We start from the raw sequence: 27,023 nt of genomic DNA on the forward strand, positions 1-27,023 counted from the left end.
AAAGCGTTTTACAGTGGTTCATTCATTCGTACATTGGGAGGTGAAGGTTCATTCATTCATACATTGGGAGGTGAAGGTCCATTCATTCATACATTGGGAGGTGAAGGTTCATTCATTCGTACATTGGGAGGTGAAGGTTCATTCATTCGTACATTGGGAGGTGAAGGTTCATTCATTCGTACATTGGGAGGTGAAGGTTCATTCATTCATACATTGGGAGGTGAAGGTTCATTCATTCATACATTGGGAGGTGAAGGTTCATTCATTCGTACATTGGGAGGTGAAGGTTCATTCATTCGTACATTGGGAGGTGAAGGTTCATTCATTCATACATTGGGAGGTGAAGGTTCATTCATTCATTCATTGGGAGGTGAAGGTTCATTCATTCGTACATTGGGAGGTGAAGGTTCATTCATTCATTCATTGGGAGGTGAAGGTTCATTCATTCATACATTGGGAGGTGAAGGTTCATTCATTCATACATTGGGAGGTGAAGGTTCATTCATTCGTACATTGGGAGGTGAAGGTTCATTCATTCATACATTGGGAGGTGAAGGTTCATTCATTCATTCATTGGGAGGTGAAGGTTCATTCATTCGTACATTGGGAGGTGAAGGTTCATTCATTCGTACATTGGGAGGTGAAGGTTCATTCATTCGTACATTGGGAGGTGAAGGTTCATTCATTCATACATTGGGAGGTGAAGGTTCATTCATTCATACATTGGGAGGTGAAGGTTCATTCATCCCCCCCCCCCCCCCCCCCGGTGTGTGAAGTATATATTAAAGGACCACTTCACCACTTTTCAACCTGTCTTCATAGAATAGGTCCTCACTAATAATCATGAAAAAATGGCGCAATTTTTTTCCTACTCTGTCTGTGTCTCATAGGAGGGCTGTGGGCAGTTCAGAAACCGTCTTCCAGTGACATCATCGATGGGGAATACAAGGCTGCAGGCTTTCTAGTCCTGAAAAGTTGCAATGCGAAAATGGAAGCCATCGTTCTCACGATAATGGAAATCTAAACATTTTTGTAAATAAATCTTGTTTAAAAAAACATCTGCCTAAAGATGATGTCACTGGAAGACGGTTTCTAAACTGCCCACAACCCTCCTATGAGACACAGACTGAGTAGAAAGAAATCGTGCCATTTTATCATGATTATTAGTGAGGACCTATTATATGAAGATAGGTTGAAAAGTGGTGAAGTGGTCCTTTAAGCATTATACATTATAGGTTGAATATCAGCATTTTGTTCATTTATTTAGCTGTAAATCTTTCTGTTTCCTTTCCCTTCCAGGTACGATGTGGACTCCAAAAGCCCCGACCTGTCCAAACATGTGAGTGTATGTGACGTTATTATCCATCGTGACCCGATCATATCATAAGACACCGATAAATAAATACATCATTGTCTTTTAATCCGTTTTGGGGCGCTAACCCCTTTTGGTGTTGGCATCATGTCATGCTTTAGCTATTGAAATATAGCAGATCTACAAGCTCATAGCGCGCCACCGAGTGGCGCGCTACGAGCTTGTAGGTCTGCTATTTTTGAAAAATCAAAGAACGACTGACACAGAAACATAGCTTTTTCAGAAAACTGTCAGGATGTAGAAGACGTTTTTTGAATCTGATCTCACGTCAAAATGGGTTAACTACAGTCTCACGCAGCCAGACGGACGATCCGAGATCTCAACCTGACCTGATACATCTGGGCTAATATAAATCGAATGTAGCCAAAACAAACACAATGAACCCGACAACAAAACACCAATCCCTGATACCGTCCCAATAGGAAGGAGCCCTGCTAAAGTATCCCTGATACCGTCCCAATAGGAAGGAGCCCTGCTAAAGTATCCCTGATACCGTCCCAATAGGAAGGAGCCCTGCTAAAGTATCCCTGATACCGTCCCAATAGGAAGGAGCCCTGCTAAAGTATCCCTGATACCGTCCCAATAGGAAGGAGCCCTGCTAAAGTATCCCTGATACCGTCCCAATAGGAAGGAGCCCTGCTAAAGTATCCCTGATACCGTCCCAATAGGAAGGAGCCCTGCTAAAGTATCCCTGATAACGTCCCAATAGGAAGGAGCCCTGCTAAAGTATCCCTGATACCGTCCCAATAGGAAGGAGCCCTGCTAAAGTATCCCTGATACCGTCCCAATAGGAAGGAGCCCTGCTAAAGTATCCCTGATACCGTCCCAATAGGAAGGAGCCCTGCTAAAGTATCCCTGATACCGTCCCAATAGGAAGGAGCCCTGCTAAAGTATCCCTGATACCGTCCCAATAGGAAGGAGCCCTGCTAAAGTATCCCTGATACCGTCCCAATAGGAAGGAGCCCTGCTAAAGTATCCCTGATACCGTCCCAATAGGAAGGAGCCCTGCTAAAGTATCCCTGATACCGTCCCAATAGGAAGGAGCCCTGCTAAAGTATCCCTGATACCGTCCCAATAGGAAGGAGCCCTGCTAAAGTATCCCTGATACCGTCCCAATAGGAAGGAGCCCTGCTAAAGTATCCCTGATACCGTCCCAATAGGAAGGAGCCCTGCTAAAGTATCCCTGATACCGTCCCAATAGGAAGGAGCCCTGCTAAAGTATCCCTGATACCGTCCCAATAGGAAGGAGCCCTGCTAAAGTATCCCTGATACCGTCCCAATAGGAAGGAGCCCTGCTAAAGTATCCCTGATACCGTCCCAATAGGAAGGAGCCCTGCTAAAGTATCCCTGATACCGTCCCAATAGGAAGGAGCCCTGCTAAAGTATCCCTGATACCGTCCCAATAGGAAGGAGCCCTGCTAAAGTATCCCTGATACCGTCCCAATAGGAAGGAGCCCTGCTAAAGTATCCCTGATACCGTCCCAATAGGAAGGAGCCCTGCTAAAGTATCCCTGATACCGTCCCAATAGGAAGGAGCCCTGCTAAAGTATTCTCCACTTTCAATTAACCCTTGGACTACCAATCCCAATTTTTATTGTTTGGGTAACAAATTGGCATATTTTTAATTCATCATTTTAACATTAATAGAAAGATCTGGTGGTTTGAACAGATGTTTTTTCTCTCGAATTGCCACCAGATGGCGGGAACGCACCATTATGCTGATTTTGGCCAAAATAGACGAATCTTCCTAAGTCACTTCCGGTTCAACGATCAACAACATCCGGTAGTATTTTGACCCTAGTCACTAGCTTGGCTGGTCCGGATTGCTAAGCTAATGCTATATTTTTCATAACTAAGTCAAATTAACCTCAAATCAACCCCAAAACATCGCAAAATATAAAAAAAAATTACAGCGACGGCGCGCGTGCACGATAGCGCACAATCACGCGGATTTCGGCCGTTTTCTGGTAAATTACATCCAACATATTGTTGGCTAGTGTTCTCCCCAGAATGCCTAGTGCCTCTAGGTGGCTACATTTCACCAGACATATCGGTATATAGAGGTGGAGATATCGGATCTTTCTGGCCTACGCGAGTCAATCTGCCGCAATGAGCAGGACATTAACAACCTCATGGAGTTTAAGACATGATCATCATAGTGAATCATTGCTGTGAGATTGGCTTCTTCGTTCTCCTCATCCGCGGTGTGCTAATTGCTTTTCATGACGGCGGTATCGCGGTGTGTGCTTGCTGTTCATGACGACGGTGATTTGCATGCAAGTCTGTCCACCGTGGTCGGTCTAATAATGCAAGCCTGTGTATAATTTAGACGGGTGCGGTTTCAACTGTGAGAAAATAATGATCATCATCTCGAAATAATGATCATCCCGAGCTCTGAATAATTGGGCAGGTGCACTGCTGCTGAGCCACAAGCATTGCAGGGAAATAGAAAGATTATTGTAGAAATAATAATAATAATAAAAGGCTTGCACACTGTTTCGAGTCACTTTTTTGAGGGGGGGGGGGGGGTCCAATAAAGCAAGCACTTTATCATTGGAGCCCTATAGCCTACAGTGTGCGAACATTTTATTATTATTTCTATGATTATAATTGTTTCCATTTCTACAGTATCCAAATACAAAGCCAGAACAATTAACACCTGCAGAGTTTGCTTTGAATCCAGCAGCTTGTGTAGCAGTTTGCTTAAAGGGACACGTCACCCTTTTTGCAAAAAGAAATATGTTAATGACGTTTAGAAGCTTTAGAACACTTTCCTGGGGGTCTTTATGTGTGTAATAATATGTGGTTTTAGATATTTTAGATTGTAGCAGTGTCTCTGATGTCATGGACACTGGTCTCACTACCTTCCTGGACTACATGTTGTCTCAGTAAGACAGCTCCCCCCCTATCCACAAGGAGGAGCAGTGCACCAAATAATTATGGGATTTGTAGTCCAGGAAGGTAGTGAGACCAGTGTCCATGACATCAGAGACACTGTGCTCACTGCTACAATCTAAAATAGCTAAAACCAACATATTACACACATAAAGACCCCCAGGAAAGTGTTCTAAAGCTTCTAAACGTCATTAACATGTTTTTTTTTGCAAAAAGGGTGAAGTGTCCCTTTAAGTGCTTTCACATGAGATGTACTGTTGTATAGAGGGTATGCGCGTGACATCATCATCAAACCAGGAAGTTATGCAGGAATGGCCACTGAGTGGCAAAAAACTACTTTCTGGCCTTGACAGCCCATACATCCACACAGAAAAGTCCTATCCGATTGCATTAAACAAAGTTAAACTCACTTTGCATGTTACTTTGCCACTCAAATTGCCACTCGATGTGCCATTCACTTTAAGCATGCACATACCCTCTATTCGAGCCATAAAGATACAATATGCAACGGGGCTATAGGATGCAGTTCTTTAGTTTTTGTATATTGCTTTGGTATGAGGAGGCACTAATGTGCTCTGTTCTCATGCAGATGTAGAGTTTTAGAATAGACCAGGATAGATGTTTTTGTATATTGCTTTGGTATGAGGAGGCACTAATGTGCTCTGTTCTCATGCAGATGTAGAGGTTTAGAATAGATCAGCGGTTCTCAAACATTTCGTCATGTCAAGCAACCGCCAGATTGATACATAATGAGACAGCAGATCTCCATTTAAGAAGATGTTGTGCCAGCCAGGCCAGGCCACCCCATAAGCAATGATTACTTTTGTTGGGTTAGATTTAGCACACAATGTCTATACTCTACTCTACTGTATAGCAGGGGTTAATGTCTATACTCTACTGTATAGCAGGGGTTCCCATAATGTCTATACTCTACTGTATAGCAGGGGTTCCCAAAAGGTAGATTGTGATCTACCAGTAGATCACAAAGGCTGTGCAGGTATATCACATGACATTCCCCTAAAATATACTGTATATAATTTACATATATATTTTTTTAAACTATTTTTGGCATCTGCCACTTGACTTGTTGACTTGATTGACACCAAAAGAGGGCCTGTCGGCTCAAACCCAATGCAATACTTTGTTTTCAAGAGTGTTTCGCACAAAAACGGCTGTAGTAGCATTACAAAGTTCTATACAAGAAAACACTAACTCTAACTCCATTTCCACCCCTCGATTTCCCATTCCAAGTGCCGTTATTCCAGTTTTTTTTTAAACTATTTTCAGCAATGGGACAATCTGTTTGTTGGGTAGATCTTGTTAAGCCGGTCATTTTGAAAGTAGCTCTCAAGTCCAAAATGTGTGAGCACCCCTGCTGTATAGGTTAGGAGATAACGGCGCATAGAGTGATATTCCCACTGGGATGAATACATTCTAGCATGATTGTGAAACAATGGTAACAACCCCCTGGGGACCCCCTTAAGGACCCCCTGGGGACCCCCTTAAGGACCCCCTGGGGACCCCCTTAAGGACCCCTTGCAGGGACCCCATTTTTGAGAACCATACCCTGGTTTAGATCATCCAATGCTTTTAACCACTGGTTTCCATACAACCCTTTATTATAATTACGCCTATTCTCTGTAAGCAAATACAATCGTTAGGGCATATTTTGCTATGGGAATGAAAAGCATTGAGAGAATCATTTTTTGTTCACAAAAAAATAATCAAGGTAAACAGATTATTTGTAGCATTTGGATACCAACAGGCTTGCATTATTCCGTCACTATAACTTGAATGCACTTTGTATGTTTGCTTTATTGTCTCTTTTGCTTTAGAAGTGCTACTGTAAGAGTATTGGAGTGTTGTGTCTGTTTGCTATATTATTATTATTATTATTATTATTATGTGTGCGTTCGGAAATTCACACTGAGCTGTCTCCTCTTGTCCTCGTTACTCGCGATACATGGTTGACGATGCGATACATGGACGATGTTGGTTAATTATGGCGATACGATACGATATGATTCAAAGATTTGAAATTGATACAGTAACTATTTACATAATACATTGACATTATTTTAAATTAACTAATTAAACCCTTTATTTTTCTCTTTTTCTTAAAAAGAAATTGCCACGCACAAAAATATAGTATTAATACGAGGGATGTCCCGATACACTTTTTTCACTTCCGATGCGATCCCGATACCGATACCGAATACCGATACCAGTGTCGTGATCTTGTGTTGTGTTTATAGCTATCTAGCTATATAGCTCATGTTGTGTTTATAGCTATCTAGCTATATATATATATCATGTTGTGTTTATAGCTATCTAGCTATATATCTCATGTTGTGTTTATAGCTATCTAGCTATATATCTCATGTTGTGTTTATAGCTATCTAGCTATATATCTCATGTTGTGTTTATAGCTATCTAGCTATATATATCATGTTGTGTTTATAGCTATCTAGCTATGTATCTCATGTTGTGTTTATAGCTATCTAGCTATGTATCTCATGTTGTGTTTATAGCTATCTAGCTATATATCTCGTGTTGTGTTTATAGCAGACTCCTCACTCAAATGTGCACTTGCAGTTTGGCCAACTCCAAAGCAAATTCCACATGTCCCAACATTTTATTTACCTGCCATAGTGTCAACCCCCTTACCCCTGTGTGGGATCTGTGGGTAGAATGGCATATTCACCGATACCGATAAAGTATCGGGACATCTCTAATTAATACAATCGATTATTTTCATAGCAAAACGATTCGATACCGGGTTTTTGCATTGCAAAACAATACGATACGATACATAGTCAATGTTGCTGTTTTTATTTCGATATACATCTTGAAATTCTTCGGTGCAGTATATGGTTACACTTCTAGTGCTCCATTTTCGTCACAGCTAAACCCCTTATCCCTAAACGTCTTTGCCGCCGGTGTGCATATCCGAAACGCACCATTTGTGTTCTGTTGCTGCTGTTGTTGTTGTTGTTGTTTTTGTTGTTGTTGACGTTACTGTGGTCAATCCCGCTGCCTGCCTGCCTGCCCCGCCCCTCTGGAAGCCCGCTGACATCAACGTACGTGCCACGATCTGCCCTCAACGACCCCTACCTGACCCCTACCTGACCCCTACACGACCCCTACACGACCCCTACATGACCCCTACATGACCCCTACCTGTCCCCTAACCCTAACCCCTACATGTATGTCTGCTGTGTCTCTGTCCCCAGAATGCACAACCCTTCTCTGAAGAAGGATAATGCTTTACTACAAACAAACAGATATTAAACACATCTATACAACATGTAGCAATCAAACACTTTCAAGGGCCGTTGAACAACAAAATGGCAATAACTGGCAAGGTCAATTTAACACACTTCAACAACAAGGGAATTCAAAGTGCTTTTCACAAAGAATATTAATATTATTATTCACAAAACATGAGCTCATTTACTGCCTGGATGGATTCTCGCTGCGTGTACCGTAGAGCTTTAGCCACGTCTATTCACCCAGAGAGGTTTTCTTTTGAAGAAAGAAAGGGAATAAATTCGACTAGGCTAATTTGAGCAGCTGGCTTTTATAATAAGTTATTTATGCGAGGCAGGGACTTTTTAGTTAGGCAGCTGGGGGTTTTAACACAGAGCGCTGGGTCGTGAATCAGTTAAGGCACGCTCATGGAGTAGCACTGACGCATTTAGGGCACCAAAGAAAACATGTGCAAGTAGAGCCTTCTTCCGGATGCTTTGCAACTTCTATGTAAATGAATATCTGAGGGACGGAGCAGTGGCGAGAAGCCAAATCGCCCTAAAAGGTTGAGGTCGCACTGAAACAACAGAGCTTCTTAATGTGGCACAGTTAAGAAGCAGGAGTCAAACTATTAACCCATTCTGATCTGACCTGAGATCAGATTCTAAAAATGTTCTTCTACATCCTGACAGTTTTCTGAAAAAGCTATGTTTCTATGTCAGTCGTTCTTCGATTTTTCAAAAAATAGCAGACCTACAAGCTTGTAGCGCGCCACTCGGTGGCGCGCTATGAGCTTGTAGATCTGCTATTTTTCAATAGCTAAAGCATAGCATGATGCTAACACCTAAAGGGGTTAATCTGGTGTCCGTGAGGTCAGATGTAGAGTTGCTGGCCGGCTCCATATATGCAGATCTATAGGTGATCTATATAGCCTTCTCCATGACGCACTCCATATATGGCACGTGTCTTGAGTTTACAGGGTTTGACGAGGTCAGATCAACATAATTATGGAATGTCAGAACAGGTCGGCTCCATATATGGAGATCTAAGGGATCAATATATTATGGAATGAATTCAGTACTGGCAATATAGGCTATATATGGAGCATGTCTTGAGTATACAGGGTTTGAGTGTGACGGAGGCCTGGTGCAGGTTTTCATAGTGAACAGTGACCTATACGGTCACCATCACTCTATGATTCACACTCAAGAGATTCAAGATTCAAGATCCAATCATTTATTTGCCATGTCAACAAGTTGATAGGAATTTGTCTTGGTTCATACTCAACATATACAGACAACCATACTGTAGATACACAAACAAGAAGGACAGTACAATACAAGAACCAGCAGCATAGGAAATTACATTCAGTTTCTTTTAAAGTGCTATATGCATATTTCTACGAGTTCAGATGTCTAATGGCTACGGGGTAAGTGCTATCCCTGAAGCGACATGTTGAGCTCTGGATACTTCTATATCTCCTGCCTGATGGGTGGAGATTGAAGAGGTGATGTGCAGGATGGGAGTTGTCTGCAATGATTTTATTTGCCTTCCTAATTATTCTGGTGGAATAGAGTGAGGAAAGTGTAGGGAGGCTGCATCCTATGTTTTTTGATGCACGTACTACTCTTTCCAGCTTTGATTTGTCTTGAGAGGTTGTGTGACCAAACCAGACCAGCATGGAGAAGGTGAGAACACTTACAATAGTGGCCCTGTAGAAGTGAGTGGCAGACGTTTGGGAGACCCGGGCTCGCTTCCTTCCTGATGATGGGTACGACTTGACATTCACGGATTGCAGCTTTGTGTGATTTTTCCAGAATTAGAGGATGAGGCTGTTTTCATCTTCTCTTTTTTTTAGAGGAGCACTTGACTAAAAGGGCATACACTAGCATCCACTTCAAATAAATCAGACTGCACTGGATTACTGAGAGCCTCTTCTTCGCCTCTCCAACCTGCACATCCACATCTAGGCAGCCGTTCACTCAACCTGTGGCCCGCTGGTGTGCCCTGGGCATGCTGCACCCTGTGGGCAGAGACCCGCTGGTGTGCCATGGGCATGCTGCACCCTGTGGGCAGAGACCCGCTGGTGTGCCATGGGCATGCTGCACCCTGTGGGCAGAGGCCTCATGGTGTGCCATGGGCATGCTGCACCCTGTGGGCAGAGGCCTCATCGTGTGCCCTGGGCATGTTGCACCCTGTGGGCAGAGGCCTCATGGTGTGCAATGGGCATGTTGCACCCTGTGGGCAGAGGCCTCATGGTGTGCCATGGGCATGTTGCACCCTGTGGGCAGAGGCCTCATGGTGTGCCATGGGCATGTTGCACCCTGTGGGCAGAGGCTCTGAGCCTCTCTGCTACACATGGTCTGATTCGTTGATCCATTCATTATTATCACATTCAAAATGGAACCCCATTTGGTATGCTTTAGCTGTTGAAAAATAGCAGATCTACAAGCTCATAGTGCGCCACCGAGTGGCGCACTATGAGCTTGTAGGTCTGCTTTTTTTTTTTTTTTTATCATGAAAATGAGGCGCAAATCTTTGAATATATATTATTTTCAGAGTGAACGTTTTTTTTAACTCAAATCCGGCGGCCAATTATGATTTTTCGGGGGGTCCTTGACATGACATATGGAGAACCACTGATACAGAAACACGAGGTATTTCAGTTAACTGTCAGAATTATTTTTCTTTAATTTTCGACGACAGGCCTAAATGGGTTAACTTTGACCTGAATCTGCAGTCCTCGGGCACACCCCAGGCGACTGGCAGGTGGAGCAATAATCCGTGTGTCTTTCATTTGAATAATAGCTTTATTCCTCTATCGTGCCAAACCTCAAACGTTAACAAATGTTATCGTGCCAAATCTTTGTCAGAACATGAAAAAGGAAAAACAATGTCTGATCGTTTGATTTTGAAGCAAAGGACGCCTCTGGGCTCGTCTGGGGCGACGTGAGGCAAATTCAAACCCACTGAATTTGTGTTTATTCTTTCCGTTGACACATTTTACAGCCGAACGTAATTACATGCCCTTTCACCAATGAGACGTTGGTCTATACATAGATATATATATACCACACCTACACTAAAACAGAGTTTAGAAGTACCTGATGTCACTCTGTTATCCTTTAAGATATAGCACACCTACACTAAAATAGAGTTTAGAAGAACCTGATGTCACTGTGTTATCCTTTAGATATAACACACCTACACTAAAATAGAGTTTAGAAGTCCTGGTGTCACTGTGTTATCCTTTAGATATAACACACCTACACTAAAATAGAGTTTAGAAGTCCTGGTGTCACTGTGTGTTATCCTTTAGATATAACACACCTACACTAAAATAGAGTTTAGAAGAACCTGATGTCACTGTGTTATCCTTTAGATATAACACACCTACACTAAAATAGAGTTTAGAAGTCCTGATGTCACTGTGTTATCCTTTAGATATAACACACCTACACTAAAATAGAGTTTAGAAGTCCTGATGTCACTGTGTTATCCTTTAGATATAACACACCTACACTAAAATAGAGTTTAGAAGTCCTGATGTCACTGTGTTATCCTTTAGATATAACACACCTACACTAAAATAGAGTTTAGAAGTCCTGGTGTCACTGTGTTATCCTTTAGATATAACACACCTACACTAAAATAGAGTTTAGAAGTCCTGATGTCACTGTGTTATCCTTTAGATATAACACACCTACAATAAAATAGAGTTTAGAAGTCCTGATGTCACTGTGTTATCCTTTAGATATAACACACCTACACTAAAATAGAGTTTAGAAGTCCTGGTGTCACTGTGTTATCCTTTAGATATAACACACCTACACTAAAATAGAGTTTAGAAGTCCTGATGTCACTGTGTTATCCTTTAGATATAACACACCTACAATAAAATAGAGTTTAGAAGTCCTGATGTCACTGTGTTATCCTTTAGATATAACACACACATACACTAAAATAGAGTTTAGAAGTCCTGATGTCACTGTGTTATCCTTTAGATATAACACACCTACACTAAAATAGAGTTTAGAAGTCCTGATGTCACTGTGTTATCCTTTAGATATAACACACCTACACTAAAATAGAGTTTAGAAGTCCTGGTGTCACTGTGTGTTATCCTTTAGATATAACACACCTAAACTAAAATAGAGTTTAGAAGTCCTGATGTCACTGTGTTATCCTTTAGATATAACACACCTACACTACAATAGAGTTTAGAAGTCCTGGTGTCACTGTGTGTTATCCTTTAGATATAACACACCTACACTAAAATAGAGTTTAGAAGTCCTGATGTCACTGTGTTATCCTTTAGATATAACACACCTACAATAAAATAGAGTTTAGAAGTCCTGATGTCACTGTGTTTTCCTTTAGATATAACACACCTACACTAAAATAGAGTTTAGAAGTCCTGATGTCACTGTGTTATCCTTTAGATATAACACACCTAAACTAAAATAGAGTTTAGAAGTCCTGGTGTCACTTTGTGTTATCCTGTCTATAGTACACCTACATAATGGATTTGGCTAGGCGGCCGTTTGGCCTCGCCTTATTGTAGATACGCCACTGGTCTACGCCATGTATAATTTATAATTATACTAAATATTGAATTGTTTGATTTGAGCATTTAAAAAAAGTAATATGTAATAGTAATATTAATATATTACTCTTGCTCAGACAGTAATATGTAATACAATATATTACTTGATAAATTAAGGTAATAAGTAATAAGAAATATATTCCAAATATAAAGTAATATACCCAACACTGTACCATGCAGGGGTTTGTAACTGACACACGTTCAGGGGTCTGTAACTGACACACGTTCAGGGGTCTGTAACTGACACACGTTCAGGGGTCTGTAACTGACACACATTCAGGGGTCTGTAACTGACACACGTTCAGGGGTCTGTAACTGACACACATTCAGGGGTCTGTAACTGACACACATTCAGGGGTCTGTAACTGACACACATTCAGGGGTCTGTAACTGACACACATTTCAGGGGTCTGTAACTGACACACGTTCAGGGGTCTGTAACTGACACACATTCAGGGGTCTGTAACTGACACACGTTCAGGGGTCTGTAACTGACACACATTTCAGGGGTCTGTAACTGACACACGTTCAGGGGTCTGTAACTGACACACATTTCAGGGGTCTGTAACTGACACACGTTCAGGGGTCTGTAACTGACACACATTTCAGGGGTCTGTAACTGACACACATTCAGGGGTCTGTAACTGACACACGTTCAGGGGTCTGTAACTGACACACATTTCAGGGGTCTGTAACTGACACACATTCAGGGGTCTGTAACTGACACACATTTCAGGGGTCTGTAACTGACACACATTCAGGGGTCTGTAACTGACACACGTTCAGGGGTCTGTAACTGACACACATTCAGGGGTCTGTAACTGACACACATTTCAGGGGTCTGTAACTGATACACATTCAGGGGTCTGTAACTGACACACATTTCAGGGGTCTGTAACTGACACACGTTCAGGGGTCTGTAACTGACACACGTTCAGGGGTCTGTAACTGACACACGTTCAGGGGTCTGTAACTGCATGAGGCCTCAATCTGTTCCTTTAACCCTTTCCTCACTGTTGTTGTTGTTGTTGTTGTGAAATCATGTGACGTTGTTGTGTTCACCATATCAGCCCTCTAAAACACCCTCCATGTACATCTCCTCCTCCTCCTCCTTGTCTGACAGCCTGCAAATAGAGTGTCAAAGTTTATAATCAAGCAATATTACACGAGAGGGTGTTGTTTAACGTGATTATTGCCACGACAGTGACACGGTCAGGAACGAGACGAAGTCGAGTTCCGCAAGCAGTATAAGTATAAAATAAGTATTTTTAAGTTTTTAATCTGTTTTGTATTGTAGCTCCCCATTCCTTTTCCCCAAGACGACCACATGATTAATTCATGATGGGTAACCGGAGAGAGAGAGACAGAGTTTCTATTTTTGGGTCTTGAACTAAAAGCGTTTGGGAAACAAACAACACTGCAAGTACATTTCACCTCCCCAACCCATCTGTGTTCGTAATGCTGAGTTCACACTGTACAAAGATACAGTCTATACCGTTGTTTTTCAATTGAAGCCTGCGACGCATGAAGATATTAAAGATGGAGTGCCATGATTTTCTTCCACCCTAAAACATGATCACCAGGTCCATGTATTAAGGAGGAAGATTTTTTTTTCAAAAATGTGTACAGTGTAATTTCTTAAAATGTCGTTTTTATGTGGACACGCCCACCAGTTCATTAAGTGTGCCTGGTTTGCCTGGTGGGCGGTGATGGGTGGTGATCCATCTGAACTGAAGCCGCACCCACAGCTGTAGTTGTATGATAAAGGGGGGAGGGGTTAGGGGAGGGGCTAATAGTGTGATGTCACTATATTACTGTTTATTTCACTGGCCCGTTTGACTGTCAAGGGTTCAGCCTCCAGGAAGAAACCCTAAATACAAAGTTAATACACCATTGCACATAAAAACGACTCCAGGGTGTCTAATGAAGTACTGTCACCTCATAGACACATACAGTAGACTCCAGGGTGTCTAATTAAGTACTGTCACCTCATAGACACATACAGTAGACTCCAGGGTGTCTACTGAAGTACTGTCACCTCATGACACATACAGTAGACTCCAGGGTGTCTACTGAAGTACTGTCACCTCATAGACACATACAGTAGACTCCAGGGTGTCTAATGAAGTACTGTCACCTCATAGCAGAGGTGGGGACTTGGACTCGAGACTCGAGACTCGACTTGGACTCGAGTCCCGATTTTGATGACTTTAGACTTGCTTGATCAAATCAAAAATAGACTTGGACTTGCTTGGGACTTGAATGCCAAAGACTTGAGACTTGACTTGACTTGAACGCCAAGGACTTGAGACTTGACTTGACTTGAGCCCTCTTGACTTGAACATTTTCAAGTCACTTAATACCTTACAGCATCTGATTATCTTTTTTATGACATGTAAAATAGTTTGGTATTTGTATATAAAGGGATGCCGCGGATCGGATATCGGGTCGATATCAGCCAAAAAACGTGATCGGGATCGGATCGGACTACAGCGAAAATGACCGATCCATTCCAAGCACTGCAAGCACTCCAGTCCATTCTAGTACTCCACTCCAGGACTTTATTCCTCCAGCAGTGTGCGCTACAGAGGCATTGGCAGCCCCAGTCACACTTCACAGTGGCAGTCTTGCACAGTGCAGGCTGCTAGGCTAGCCACTAGCCATTACTGCGCGCTGCTACTCAGTGTGGAGAAAGCCGCATTGACAGCCGCTTGGGAGCATGGGAGTATTATATATTATAAAACAAAAAAGACCCAACAGCAGAGTGCAAAAATGGATTCGCCACCGTGGCAACAACAGCAGCAAAGTTTCAGCCTTAGCTCCATGCAAGCTAATCTTTAGCATTGATTAGCGTCAACATCTTAGACGAGAGAGACGAAACAGCGCAACAAGCTGACAGCTGAGCATGACGACATGCTCATGTTCTTAAAATGATATATCCCCACACCCACAGTCCCCAACAGTTGGTTTACAAATATGACCGCTGTTTGTCAATACTTATGTGACAGACCATGCTATGATGCTAATAACTGCTTAAGTGCTAACCAATGCTTAAATAAACAGACGTAACTATTTCCATTGTCACGGACAGACAGTGTACTGTGTAGCTGTAGGACAGTGCACGGTTTGGGGATCAGGGGTCCCCACTCCCAGCCAAATGATAGGTTCCATTTGTACACTCTAAATTGACATTGATTTTACAATATAAACAAATACAAAATAATAATTTGGGGTCACAGAGATACAAATTGCTGGGTCCTTAAAATTTTGTGCATAATGTGCATAATAATAATAAATAGTATGGATAAAAAAGGCATAGAATACAATAAAATAAATTTGTCACTAGAACACTTCCACATTTGAAGTATAGGCTCAAGTTGTTAAAATAAATGGGTCAGTTATTCTCAACCTATACTCATGTGGAACTTGTTTGTTGACTATTATTCTGGGGAGGTGTTGTTCTCTGTTTTGAGTAATAATATTATCCCTTGATCAATCCTGATTCAACATTCCAGACTATAAAATCTGTAATAAAAGGTAAAGATAAAAAAAAGTCTGACAGATTTGGGAAAGCATAGAGCGACTTAAATATGTGCTGGATCGGATTGGATCAATATCGGATCGGTATCAGTTATCGGATCAGTTTTGATTTTTAGATCGGTATCGGATCGGGAGTGGAAAAAGTGGATCGAGGCATTATGTAACATTCCTCTTCTACCCTGAATTTGAACACCTTTTCAGTGCAAGTAATGACATTTTACCATTGTAATAATAATAGCCTGCTTGCTCAGGGGAAAATTTTAATTTGTGTCAGATCCTGTGTCTCTGTGAGACATGACCTTGCTCATGATTTATGTAAATCTTTACATATCATTAATTAGTATTATGTCTTGGTGGGACTTGTTTGGGACTCGAAACAAAAGGTAAGGACTTGGTTGGGACTTGAAACAAAATGCTTAGGACTTGTTTGGGACTCGAAACAAAAGGTAAGGACTTGGTTGGGACTTGAAACAAAATGCTTAGGACTTGGTTGGGACTCGAAACTAAAAGTTCAGGACTTGGACTTGCTTGGGACTTGAATGCCAAAGACTTGAGACTTGACTTGACTTGAGAGCAAAGACTTGAGACTCGACTTGGACTTGCAACATAGGGACTTCCTCCCACCTCTGCCTCATAGACACATACAGTAGACTCCAGGGTGTCTACTGAAGTACTGTCACCTCATGACACAAAACTGGGAAAATACAAAAATTGTGGCACTCCATCTTTAAAGAAGATGCATCCAACGTTTGTAGCAAAAGCTACAACAGCAACAAAGCTACAAAGACGTTGAGTTGGTTACAGCAACAAAGATACAAAGCTACACATAATGCTGGTGCTTTGTATCTTTGTATCTTTGCATCTTTCATATCTGAAGTGTGAACTTAATTGCCATTGGATGCTCCATAATATTCCTGGCCGCCATTCAACTGATCCTCTCTTGTTTCCCACCTCGCTTCCTTCCAGGACTTCCTGGGGCAGATGTTTTGTACTCTCGGGGAGATCGTGGGTTCACCGGCCAGCCGACTGGAGAAGCCACTAATGTGAGTACATATTATTTCACCAATTTTCGCTGTCTGTTGGAGGCGGTATATGTTTTACTGCTATTGGAGCTGTCGGTTGGAAGCGGTATATGTTTTACTGCTATTCGAGCTGTCTGTTGGAAGCGGTATATGTTTTACTGCTATTCAAGCTGTCTGTTGGAAACGGTATATGTTTTACTGCTATTGAAGCTGTCTGTTGGAAGCGGTATATGTTTTACTGCTATTCAAGCTGTCTGTTGGAAACGGTATATGTTTTACTGCTATTGGAGCTGTCTGTTGGAAACAGTATATGTTTTACTGCTATTGGAGCTGTCTGTTGGAAACGGTATATGTTTTACTGCTATTGGAGCTGTCTGTTGGAAGCGGTATATGTTTTACTGCTATTCGAGCTGTCTGTTGGAAGCGGTATATGTTTTACTGCTATTGGAGCTGTCGGTTGGAAGCGGTATATGTTTTACTGCTATTGGAGCTGTCGGTTGGAAGCGGTATATGTTTTACTGCTATTGGAGCTGTCGGTTGGAAGCGGTATATGTTTTACTGCTATTGGAGCTGTCGGTTGGAAGCGGTATATGTTTTACTGCTATTGGAGCTGTCGGTTGGAAGCGGTATATGTTTTACTGCTATTGGAGCTGTCGGTTGGAAGCGGTATATGTTTTACTGCTATTGGAGCTGTCTGTTGGAAGCGGTATATGTTTTACTGCTATTAGAGCTGTCGGTTGGAAGCGGTATATGTTTTACTGCTATTGGAGCTGTCTGTTGGAAGCGGTATATGTTTTACTGCTATTAGAGCTGTCTGTTGGAAGCGGTATATGTTTTACTGCTATTGGAGCTGTCTGTTGGAAGCGGTATATGTTTTACTGCTATTCGAGCTGTCGGTTGGAAGCGGTATATGTTTTACTGCTATTCGAGCTGTCGGTTGGAAACGGTATATGTTTTACTGCTATTGGAGCTGTCTGTTGGAAACGGTATATGTTTTACTGCTATTGGAGCTGTCTGTTGGAAGCGGTATATGTTTTACTGCTATTAGAGCTGTCTGTTGGAAGCGGTATATGTTTTACTGCTATTAGAGCTGTCTGTTGGAAACGGTATATGTTTTACTGCTATTGGAGCTGTCTGTTGGAAGCGGTATATGTTTTACTGCTATTGGAGCTGTCTGTTGGAAGCGGTATATGTTTTACTGCTATTGGAGCTGTCTGTTGGAAGCGGTATATGTTTTACTGCTATTGGAGCTGTCTGTTGGAAGCGGTATATGTTTTACTGCTATTGGAGCTGTCGGTTGGAAGCGGTATATGTTTTACTGCTATTAGAGCTGTCTGTTGGAAGCGGTATATGTTTTACTGCTATTAGAGCTGTCTGTTGGAAGCGGTATATGTTTTACTGCTATTGGAGCTGTCTGTTGGAAGCGGTATATGTTTTACTGCTATTGGAGCTGTCTGTTGGAAGCGGTATATGTTTTACTGCTATTCGAGCTGTCGGTTGGAAGCGGTATATGTTTTACTGCTATTCGAGCTGTCGGTTGGAAACGGTATATGTTTTACTGCTATTGGAGCTGTCTGTTGGAAGCGGTATATGTTTTACTGCTATTAGAGCTGTCTGTTGGAAGCGGTATATGTTTTTCTGCTATTAGAGCTGTCTGTTGGAAGCGGTATATGTTTTACTGCTATTGGAGCTGTCGGTTGGAAGCGGTATATGTTTTACTGCTATTGGAGCTGTCGGTTGGAAGCGGTATATGTTTTACTGCTATTGGAGCTGTCGGTTGGAAGCGGTATATGTTTTACTGCTATTGGAGCTGTCTGTTGGAAGCGGTATATGTTTTACTGCTATTGGAGCTGTCGGTTGGAAGCGGTATATGTTTTACTGCTATTCGAGCTGTCTGTTGGAAGCGGTATATGTTTTACTGCTATTGGAGCTGTCTGTTGGAAGCGGTATATGTTTTACTGCTATTAGAGCTGTCTGTTGGAAGCGGTATATGTTTTACTGCTATTCTAGCTGTCGGTTGGAAGCGGTATATGTTTTACTGCTATTCGAGCTCCTGGCGATAATATCCATCCAGCACTCTGGATGGAAGTCCCATTGAGTGGGTGGAGTGCTACAAATACCTTGGTTTCTGGTTGGATAAATAAACACCTACATTTTAAATGTCATATGGATTCTTTGTGAGTCTCAGATTACCCCTGGGCCTCTTCTACACATCCAAGGCTTGTTTTTGCCCGTTCCTCTCGCAGACAATGAGGTCATTTTCCTGTCCCGGCTGGACTTTGGTGATGCCAAAGTTTCTGCATGTTGGCGGGCGGGCGGGCGGGCGGGCGGGCGTTGCAGAAGCTAATGGTGTTGGCAGGGAGGTTACGGAGGGGACGCATGCACACACACGCACACACCCCAAACCTCCGCACCACCCTGCAGAAAATAAGAGGCCGTTAAAATATGGAGGAGTTTGTCTTCCTTCTCTTCGACCCCCGACTGCCGTCTCTCTCTCCTTGAAAAGCTTTCAATCCTTAAAGGACCACTTCACCACTTTTCAACCTATCTTCATATAATAGGTCCTCACTACTAATCATGAAAAAAATGTGCAATTTATTTCTACTCAGTCTGTGTCTCATAGGAGGGCTGTGGGCAGTTCAGAAACCGTCTTCCAGTGACATCATCGATGGGGAATACAAGCTAATAAAAACTGCAGGCTTTCTATTCCTGAAAAGTTGCAATGCGAAAATGGAAGCCATCGTTCTCACGATAATGGAAATCTAAATATTTTTGTAAAAAAATCTTGTTTAAAAAAAATCTGCCTAATGATGATGTCACTGGAAGACGGTTTCTGAACTGCCCACAGCCCTCCTATGAGACACAGACTGAGTTGGAAAAGATCGTGCAATTTTTTCATGATTATTAGTAAGGACCTATTATATGAAGATAGGTTGAAAAGTGGTGAAGTGTTTCCTTTAAGTTTGTTTCTCTGTTAGAGACCCTGAGGCTCTGAGGCCGTTATATCGCTGGGTGGGCGGGAGGGAAGGTTATTGAATAAGCAAGGAACGCTCGGTGAACGCACGCACACACACACGCAGAGTAACAACATACAGAGAGTGAGGAACAGGCCTCCTTGCCTCTTCCAGCAGCCCTCCCAGGCGCAAGCCTCCTCAACCCCATTCTCAGACACTCCTTATAGAGTAGAGTAGAGTTTATTTATTTTGGTCATTATAACAAATCAATACAGTGCCTGCTTTTTTTTTTTTTGCAAAAGAAACATTGACCAAAAAGGTGTAGGCTGAAGCCTAAGCTTATAGTGCCTACCATTCTAACAGATAAATGGCTTTCATAGGTAAAATAATACAACAAAGCAAACAGAAGGGGGTAAAAAAAAAACAAGAAAACAAAACAAAAACAAACAAACATAACATAAAAACATAAAACAAAGACAGACAGGACAATACAGTTATGATATGATATGATATGATATGATATGATATGATATGAACTTAGCGCTTTTCAAAACATAGTTCCAAAGTGCTGCACAGAACAGGATTAAAAACAAGAAGAAACAGACAGTAACAAAATTATAAAGGCACACAAAACAATAGCAAGCATGTATGTACAAATTGGCTAATTAGGTAGTTAAAAATGTCTCTGTATAAAGGTGGGTTTTCAGACGAGACTTAACTAGGGGGTCGGACGGGGCTACCCTAATGTGCACTGGCAGTGCGTTCCACAGTCTGGGAGCTCGAGCGGAAAAAGCCTGGTCACCCCGGGTAACTTGGTTTGTACGAGGGACAGCCAGGAGGGCCTTATCCGAGGATCTGAGGGCGCGCACGGATTTGGGGAGGGATAGCATCTCACATATGTAAATAGGGGCCAGCCCGTCAAGGGCTTTAAACGTGATAAAAATAATCTTAAAATCACATCTGGTGCTCACTGGCAGCCAGTGCAGATCTGCTAGTATTGGTGTGATATGGTCCCGTGTCTTAGTGTTTGTCAGTAGTCGAGCGGCAGCGTTTTGTATGAGTTGTAGACGGGAAGTAATTTTCTTTGGAAGGCCAGAGTATTTGGAGTTACAGTAATCGATACGTGATGATATGAGGGCGTGAATAACAGTTTAGAGATCCGGGGCTGAGAGGAATGGCTTGATTTTGGCTATGTTCAGGATTGGACAACTGTTGTTACCTGTTTCTTAAATGAGCGGTCTGAATCAAAAATCACCCCCAGGTTACGGGCTGCAGGAGTAATATTGGTGGAGAAGGAACCAAGTTGAGAGTGTAGTGGAAGGGTTAAACTAGAGGGGCCGAATAAAATGATTTCTGTTTTTGACTGATTTAATTGGAGAAAGTTCTGTGTCATCCAGTCTTTAATGTCTGAGAGACAGGCCAGTATGCGTTAACAGGAAGAAGACAAAAAAAAAGAACAAAAACAACAAAACAAAACGAGAAAACAAAACATCATATCAATGTTCTATAATTATGTATCTACTATTTTTGATCTATACAATTGTCTTGTAACGTATAGTCTTGTAATGTCCATATACGGATCTGCGCGACACACACATAAGTGTACCTTTGCTGACAGCGTGGGGGAGTCAAGTCAGCTGTTAGATTAATGACAGCTGCATGAATTAGACTGAGCACATTGGTGAGCAAAGAGACTTAACCCATTCTGACCTGAGATCAGATTCATACGAGGTTTCCACTGGACACACACTGTGTCTGATTAAACCATTCTGACCTGAGATCAGATTCATACGAGGTTTCCACTGGACACACACTGTGTCTGATTAAACCATTCTGACCTGAGATCAGATTCTAAAAATGTCAGTCGCTCTTCGATTTTTCAAAAATAGCAGACCTACAAGCTCGTAGATCTGCAATTTTTCAATAGCTAAAGCATAACATGATGCTAACACCAAAATGGGTTCCCGTTCAGAATGGTAGAATGGTAGATTCTGAAAGATAAATACACAATAATGCATATATCTGGCACTGTAGTTGGCATTCTAAAATTCCCATTACAATAGATAGATAGATAGATAGCAATTACATTAAATAAATGTGAAACTTCTGGATAGTGCAGTTTTTGTTTTAAGGGAAATATTTATGATTATGCAGATATAAATGAGTAAACAGTGATTCTCTTGCAAATAGATGGACGTTGTATTTGAACACATTATTAACAAACCCACACAATATAGGCCTTGACATGAACACAGAGAATACACACATTCATTTTATCACAATATAGGCCTTGACATGAACACAGAGAATACACACATTCATTTTATCCACAGACCAAGTGTAGCCATTTGGAATGGGAGAAGTATTAATCCATTCTGGGCGGGAAGTACCCCTTTTGGTGTTTTAAGCATTATGTTATAGTTTAATTATTGAGAAATATTTTCTTCGATTTTTTCCAAAAATAGCAGACCTACAAGCTCGTAGCGCGCCACTCGGTGGCGCGCTACGAGCTTGTAGATCTGCTATTTTTCAATGGCTAAAGCATAACATGATGCTAACATCAAAAGGGGTTCCCGCCAACAACGGGAAGGATTAACAGCAGGAGGAGACGAAGGGAGAGAGAGAGAGAGAGAGACGCCAGGCGGGCGGGCAAGCGAGTGCACATCTGACAGATGTTTTTTTTTTTCTCCGAACGGATAATTATTGTAATCAGAGTAAAAAGGGCAGAGCGCTGTGCTGAAATTACCCCCAAATCACCCCTTTTCTGTGTCCGCGCCGTTTACGCGTGAGCGCTAAATACAGCTTTAACACATTCTGGGCGGGAAGCCCCTTTTTGGTGTTAGCATTATGCTATATGCTTTAGCTATTGAAAAAGAGCAGATCTACAAGCTCTATAGCGCGGCTATACAAGTTTGAATATCTTCGAATATCTTTGAATATATATTCTTTTCAGGGCAAACGTTTTTAACTCAAATCTTTGATTCTGGGGAGGGGGGGGGGGGGTCCCTGGAACAACATATTTTCAGATGGGGGTCGGCGGCCAAAATACATATAATTTCTGTAATATTGAGCACCACTGATATAGAAACTCAGAAAACTGGAGGATTTATAGAAGACATATCGTTTTAATGTCGACGTCGTCAGGCCTGAATGGGTTAAAGTAGGGGGGTCACGGAGGTGTCGCCAGCCCTTTGTGCGTCCGTCCGTCATCAGATAATGTGCTTCACGAGGCCGCCGTGATTCAGATGATGATGATGATGTGATCTAAAAGCATCTGTTGTTGGAGGAATTATGGACGCCTCTCTGCTTGTTCTGGTCTCTTAGAACTGGTGATGCGTTAAGACAGGGATGTCAAACTCAAATACAATCTGATGGGGATGCTGCTGTTAAGGGGAATCTGATGGGGATGCTGCTGTTAAGGGGAATCTGATGGGGATGCTGCTGTTAAGGGGAATGTGATGGGGATGCTGCTGTTAAGGGGAATCTGATGGGGATGCTGCTGTTAAGGGGAATCTGATGGGGATGCTGCTGTTAAGGGGAATCTGATGGGGATGCTGCTGTTAAGGGGAATCTGATGGGGATGCTGCTGTTAAGGGGAATCTGATGGGGATGTTGCTGTTAAGGGGAATCTGATGGGGATGCTGCTGTTAAGGGGAATCTGATGGGGATGCTGCTGTTAAGGGGAATCTGATGGGGATGTTGCTTACAAGTGGGCCCCCAAATAATTGTCAAAACAATAAAATGTTATCAATAATATAACATCTACAGTATCTATATTCCATCCATCCATCCAATACAGAAAAAGGGGATCCTGGTATGTATTCATTGTGATAGCGTTGAGGAACTCAAAGTATACTATACATTATTGATCCAAGCCAGAACACGATTGATTGATCGTTAAAATGCTTTTGAGAGTTTCAGTTGAGTGGGTCTCGATCCACAACATGGTTGAGAGCCTCTAGGTTAGAGGGTTTAGAAGATTAGGCCGTGCCATACCGTACCGTACCGTACCGTACCGTACCGTACCGTACCGTTCCTTTCCTTTCCTTTCCTTTTTATATATACTTTATTGAAAATTATTCAGGGTTTACAATTTATGCAAATATTACGTTAAGTTACATATACACATAAGTTACAATACAATATATATATATATATATATATATATATATATATATATATATATATATATATATATATATATATATATATATATATATATATCAATGTTACAATGTTAACCCATTTTGAGTGGGAATCCATTTTGGTGTTAGCATTAAGTTGTGCTTTAGCTATTGAAAAATAGCAGATCTACAAGCTCATAGGTCTGCTATTTTTGAAAAATCGAAGAACGACTGACGTAGAAGACATTTTTAGAATCTGATCTCGGGTCAGAATGGAAAACTGTCAGGATGTAGAAGACATTTTTAGAATCTGATCTCGGGTCAGAATGGAAAACTGTCAGGATGTAGAAGACATTTTTAGAATCTGATCTCAGGTCAGAATGGAAAACTGTCAGGATGTAGAAGACATTTTTGGAATCTGATCTCGGGTCAGAATGGAAAACTGTCAGGATGTAGAAGACATTTTTAGAATCTGATCTCAGGTCAGAATGGAAAACTGTCAGGATGTAGAAGACATTTTTAGAATCTGATCTCAGGTCAGAATGGAAAACTGTCAGGATGTAGAAGACATTTTTTGAATCTGATCTCGGGTCAGAATGGAAAACTGTCAGGATGTAGAAGACATTTTTAGAATCTGATCTCGGGTCAGAATGGAAAACTGTCATGACGTAGAAGACATTTTTAGAATCTGATCTCAGGTCAGAATAGGTTAAAGACCACCTCTCCTGAGATGGCCTCCTGGTGAATCGCCATGGCACACCTTGCTTTTCGACAATTTGTTCACAACTGTGCAAATAACGCTCCAGTAAAACTCTTGTTCTGGAGACGGCAGACATTTTTTTCCCCAAAGACCCCCTACATGACAGCATTCGTTGTCTGAAAACCCACCTCTTCAGACTCCACCATGGCCCGTAGCACTTGCCCTAGCCTAGCCCCTTAGATAGCACTTTATGTAGACTACTAGATAGTATTTATAGACTTATAGCTCGTTACGTAGACAGCACTAGAATTGCATTTTATGTAGTCATAGCACTTTATAGTACACATGTATATTGTATAATATATAATATAGTATAGTATGTATAGTTGACATAGATACTCCACTGTTACGTTCTTAGTTTATACATGATTCATGATAACTACTTTCTTATATAATTATGTGACGTATGCCATGCTTTTGTTTTTGCTTAAATGTAAGTCGCTCTGGATCAAGAGCGTCTGCTAAATGACTAAATTGTAATTTACCTTAATTTTAAAACCAATTTGTGGCATTTTCCCCCCACACAATGCTAGACCTTTGTACTAGCAGGTGCTCAATTGTCTCATCTGCACCACAATTTAGATGTTTTGGGCAGATCAAATAATTTATAAGAAGAAAAACAAAACAAATAGTGTTGTCTCCTGCCTTTATTTTCTTCTTTCTAATGATTTGATCGGCCCAAAACATTGTGTTCATTGATCATGATTTGTCACGATCCGAGTTGTCTTTGTCCGCGGCGTAACGCTTTAAATAAATACTTTAAGAAATGCCTATGGGAGAAAATGCATTGGGATTCATTTCCTGGGCCAATCGTCGTTCTGAAAGGGGGAGGGACTGCGACGCTCTAGACTCCAGAATAAGCAGCACAGCGTGGTGACAGATAAAGTCCCTAGACTCCAGAATAAGCAGCACAGTGTGGTGACAGATAAAGTCCCTAGACTCCAGAATAAGCAGCACAGCGTGGTGACAGATAAAGTCCCTAGACTCCAGAATAAGCAGCACAGTGTGGTGACAGATAAAGTCCCTACACTCCAGAATAAGCAGCACAGCGTGGTGACAGATAAAGTCCCTAGACTCCAGAATAAGCAGCACATCGTGGTGACAGGTAAAGTCCCTAGACTCCAGAATAAGCAGCACAGCGTGTTGACAGATAAAGTCCCTAGACTCCAGAATAAGCAGCACAGCGTGGTGACAAATAAAGTCCCTAGACTCCAGAATAAGCAGCACAGCAGTCCCTAGACTCCAGAATAAACAGCACAGCGTGGTGACAGATAAAGTCCCTAGACTCCAGAATAAGCAGCACAGCGTGGTGACATATAAAGTCCCTAGACTCCAGAATAAGCAGCACAGCGTGGTGACAGATAAAGTCCCTAGACTCCAGAATAAGCAGCACATCATGGTGACAGATAAAGTCCCTAGACTCCAGAATAAGCAGCACAGCGTGGTGACAGATAAAGGTCCCTAGACTACAGAATAAACAGCACATTGTGGTGACAGATAAAGTCCCTAGACTCCAGTATAAGCAGCACAGTGTGGTGACAGATAAAGGTCCCTAGACTACAGAATAAACAGCACATCGTGGTGACAGATAAAGTCCCTAGACTCCAGAATAAGCAGCACAGCGTGGTGACAGATAAAGTCCCTAGACTCCAGAATAAACAGCACAGCGTGGTGACAGATAAAGTCCCTAGACTCCAGAATAAACAGCACAGCGTGGTGACAGATAAATTCCCTAGACTCCAGAATAAGCAGCACAGCGTGGTGACAGATAAAGTCCCTAGACTCCAGAATAAACAGCACAGCGTGGTGACAGATAAAGGTCGGAAGGGATTATCACCAGCGATGGGGAACGTGTGAATGTCAACATTGTTTGCATCTCTGGCGATATCTGTGAATCTAGTTTAACCCATTCTGACCTGAGATCAGATTCATACGAGGTTTCCACAGGACACACACTGGTCTGATTAACCCATTCTGACCTGAGATCAGATTCTAAAAATGTCAGTCGTTCTTCTATTTTTCAAAAATAGCAGACCTACAAGCTCATAGCGTGCCACTCGGTGGCGCGCTATGAGCTTGTAGATCTGCTATTTTTCAATAGCTAAAGCATAACATGATGCTAACACCGTTCAGAATGGGTTAAGCCTGACTGTACATATTACTCCCGTTAAAGTGTGTTTTTATACTGTGGAGGTTTCCACCAGAATAAGCCATGATGATATTAATAATGTGTCTAAAAAAAGAAACATGCATAGATCCTCGGTTGTATGACTTGGTTACAGGATCTGTGAGATTTCACATTATAATTATAATTTTCTAACGTAAAAGGGAAGAGGTATTGTACAGTATGGTGATGTTCAAACTTTTATTGAGGCGCACGCACTCACAGAGAGCCTGGATCTGTCTTTGACAAGCTGTCCATCTGCTCAGACTCCTAACATCTTACTTCACCTCTCTACAATAAAAGTGTGTGCATCATCTACCTGTGAGTGTCTGAACAG

At 41.9% G+C, this 27,023-nt stretch overlaps 1 protein-coding gene across 1 annotated transcript in view; it reads left to right on the forward strand.

Annotated features, from left to right (window-relative positions):
- The window catches only part of LOC310863414 (copine-8-like), a gene marked incomplete at both ends in the record, with an annotated part of 239,759 nt that overhangs the window by 95,096 nt on the left and 117,640 nt on the right, over positions 1-27,023 (forward strand). Inside the window, 2 exon segments of the mRNA XM_083771725.1 lie at positions 1,300-1,339; positions 16,629-16,705. Of these exon segments, the coding sequence (XP_083627851.1) occupies positions 1,300-1,339; positions 16,629-16,705 (117 nt within the window).

The sequence above is a fragment of the Protomyctophum parallelum genome (assembly GCF_964188405.1).
Source record: "Protomyctophum parallelum genome assembly, chromosome: 8".
Lineage (NCBI taxonomy): Eukaryota > Metazoa > Chordata > Actinopteri > Myctophiformes > Myctophidae > Protomyctophum > Protomyctophum parallelum.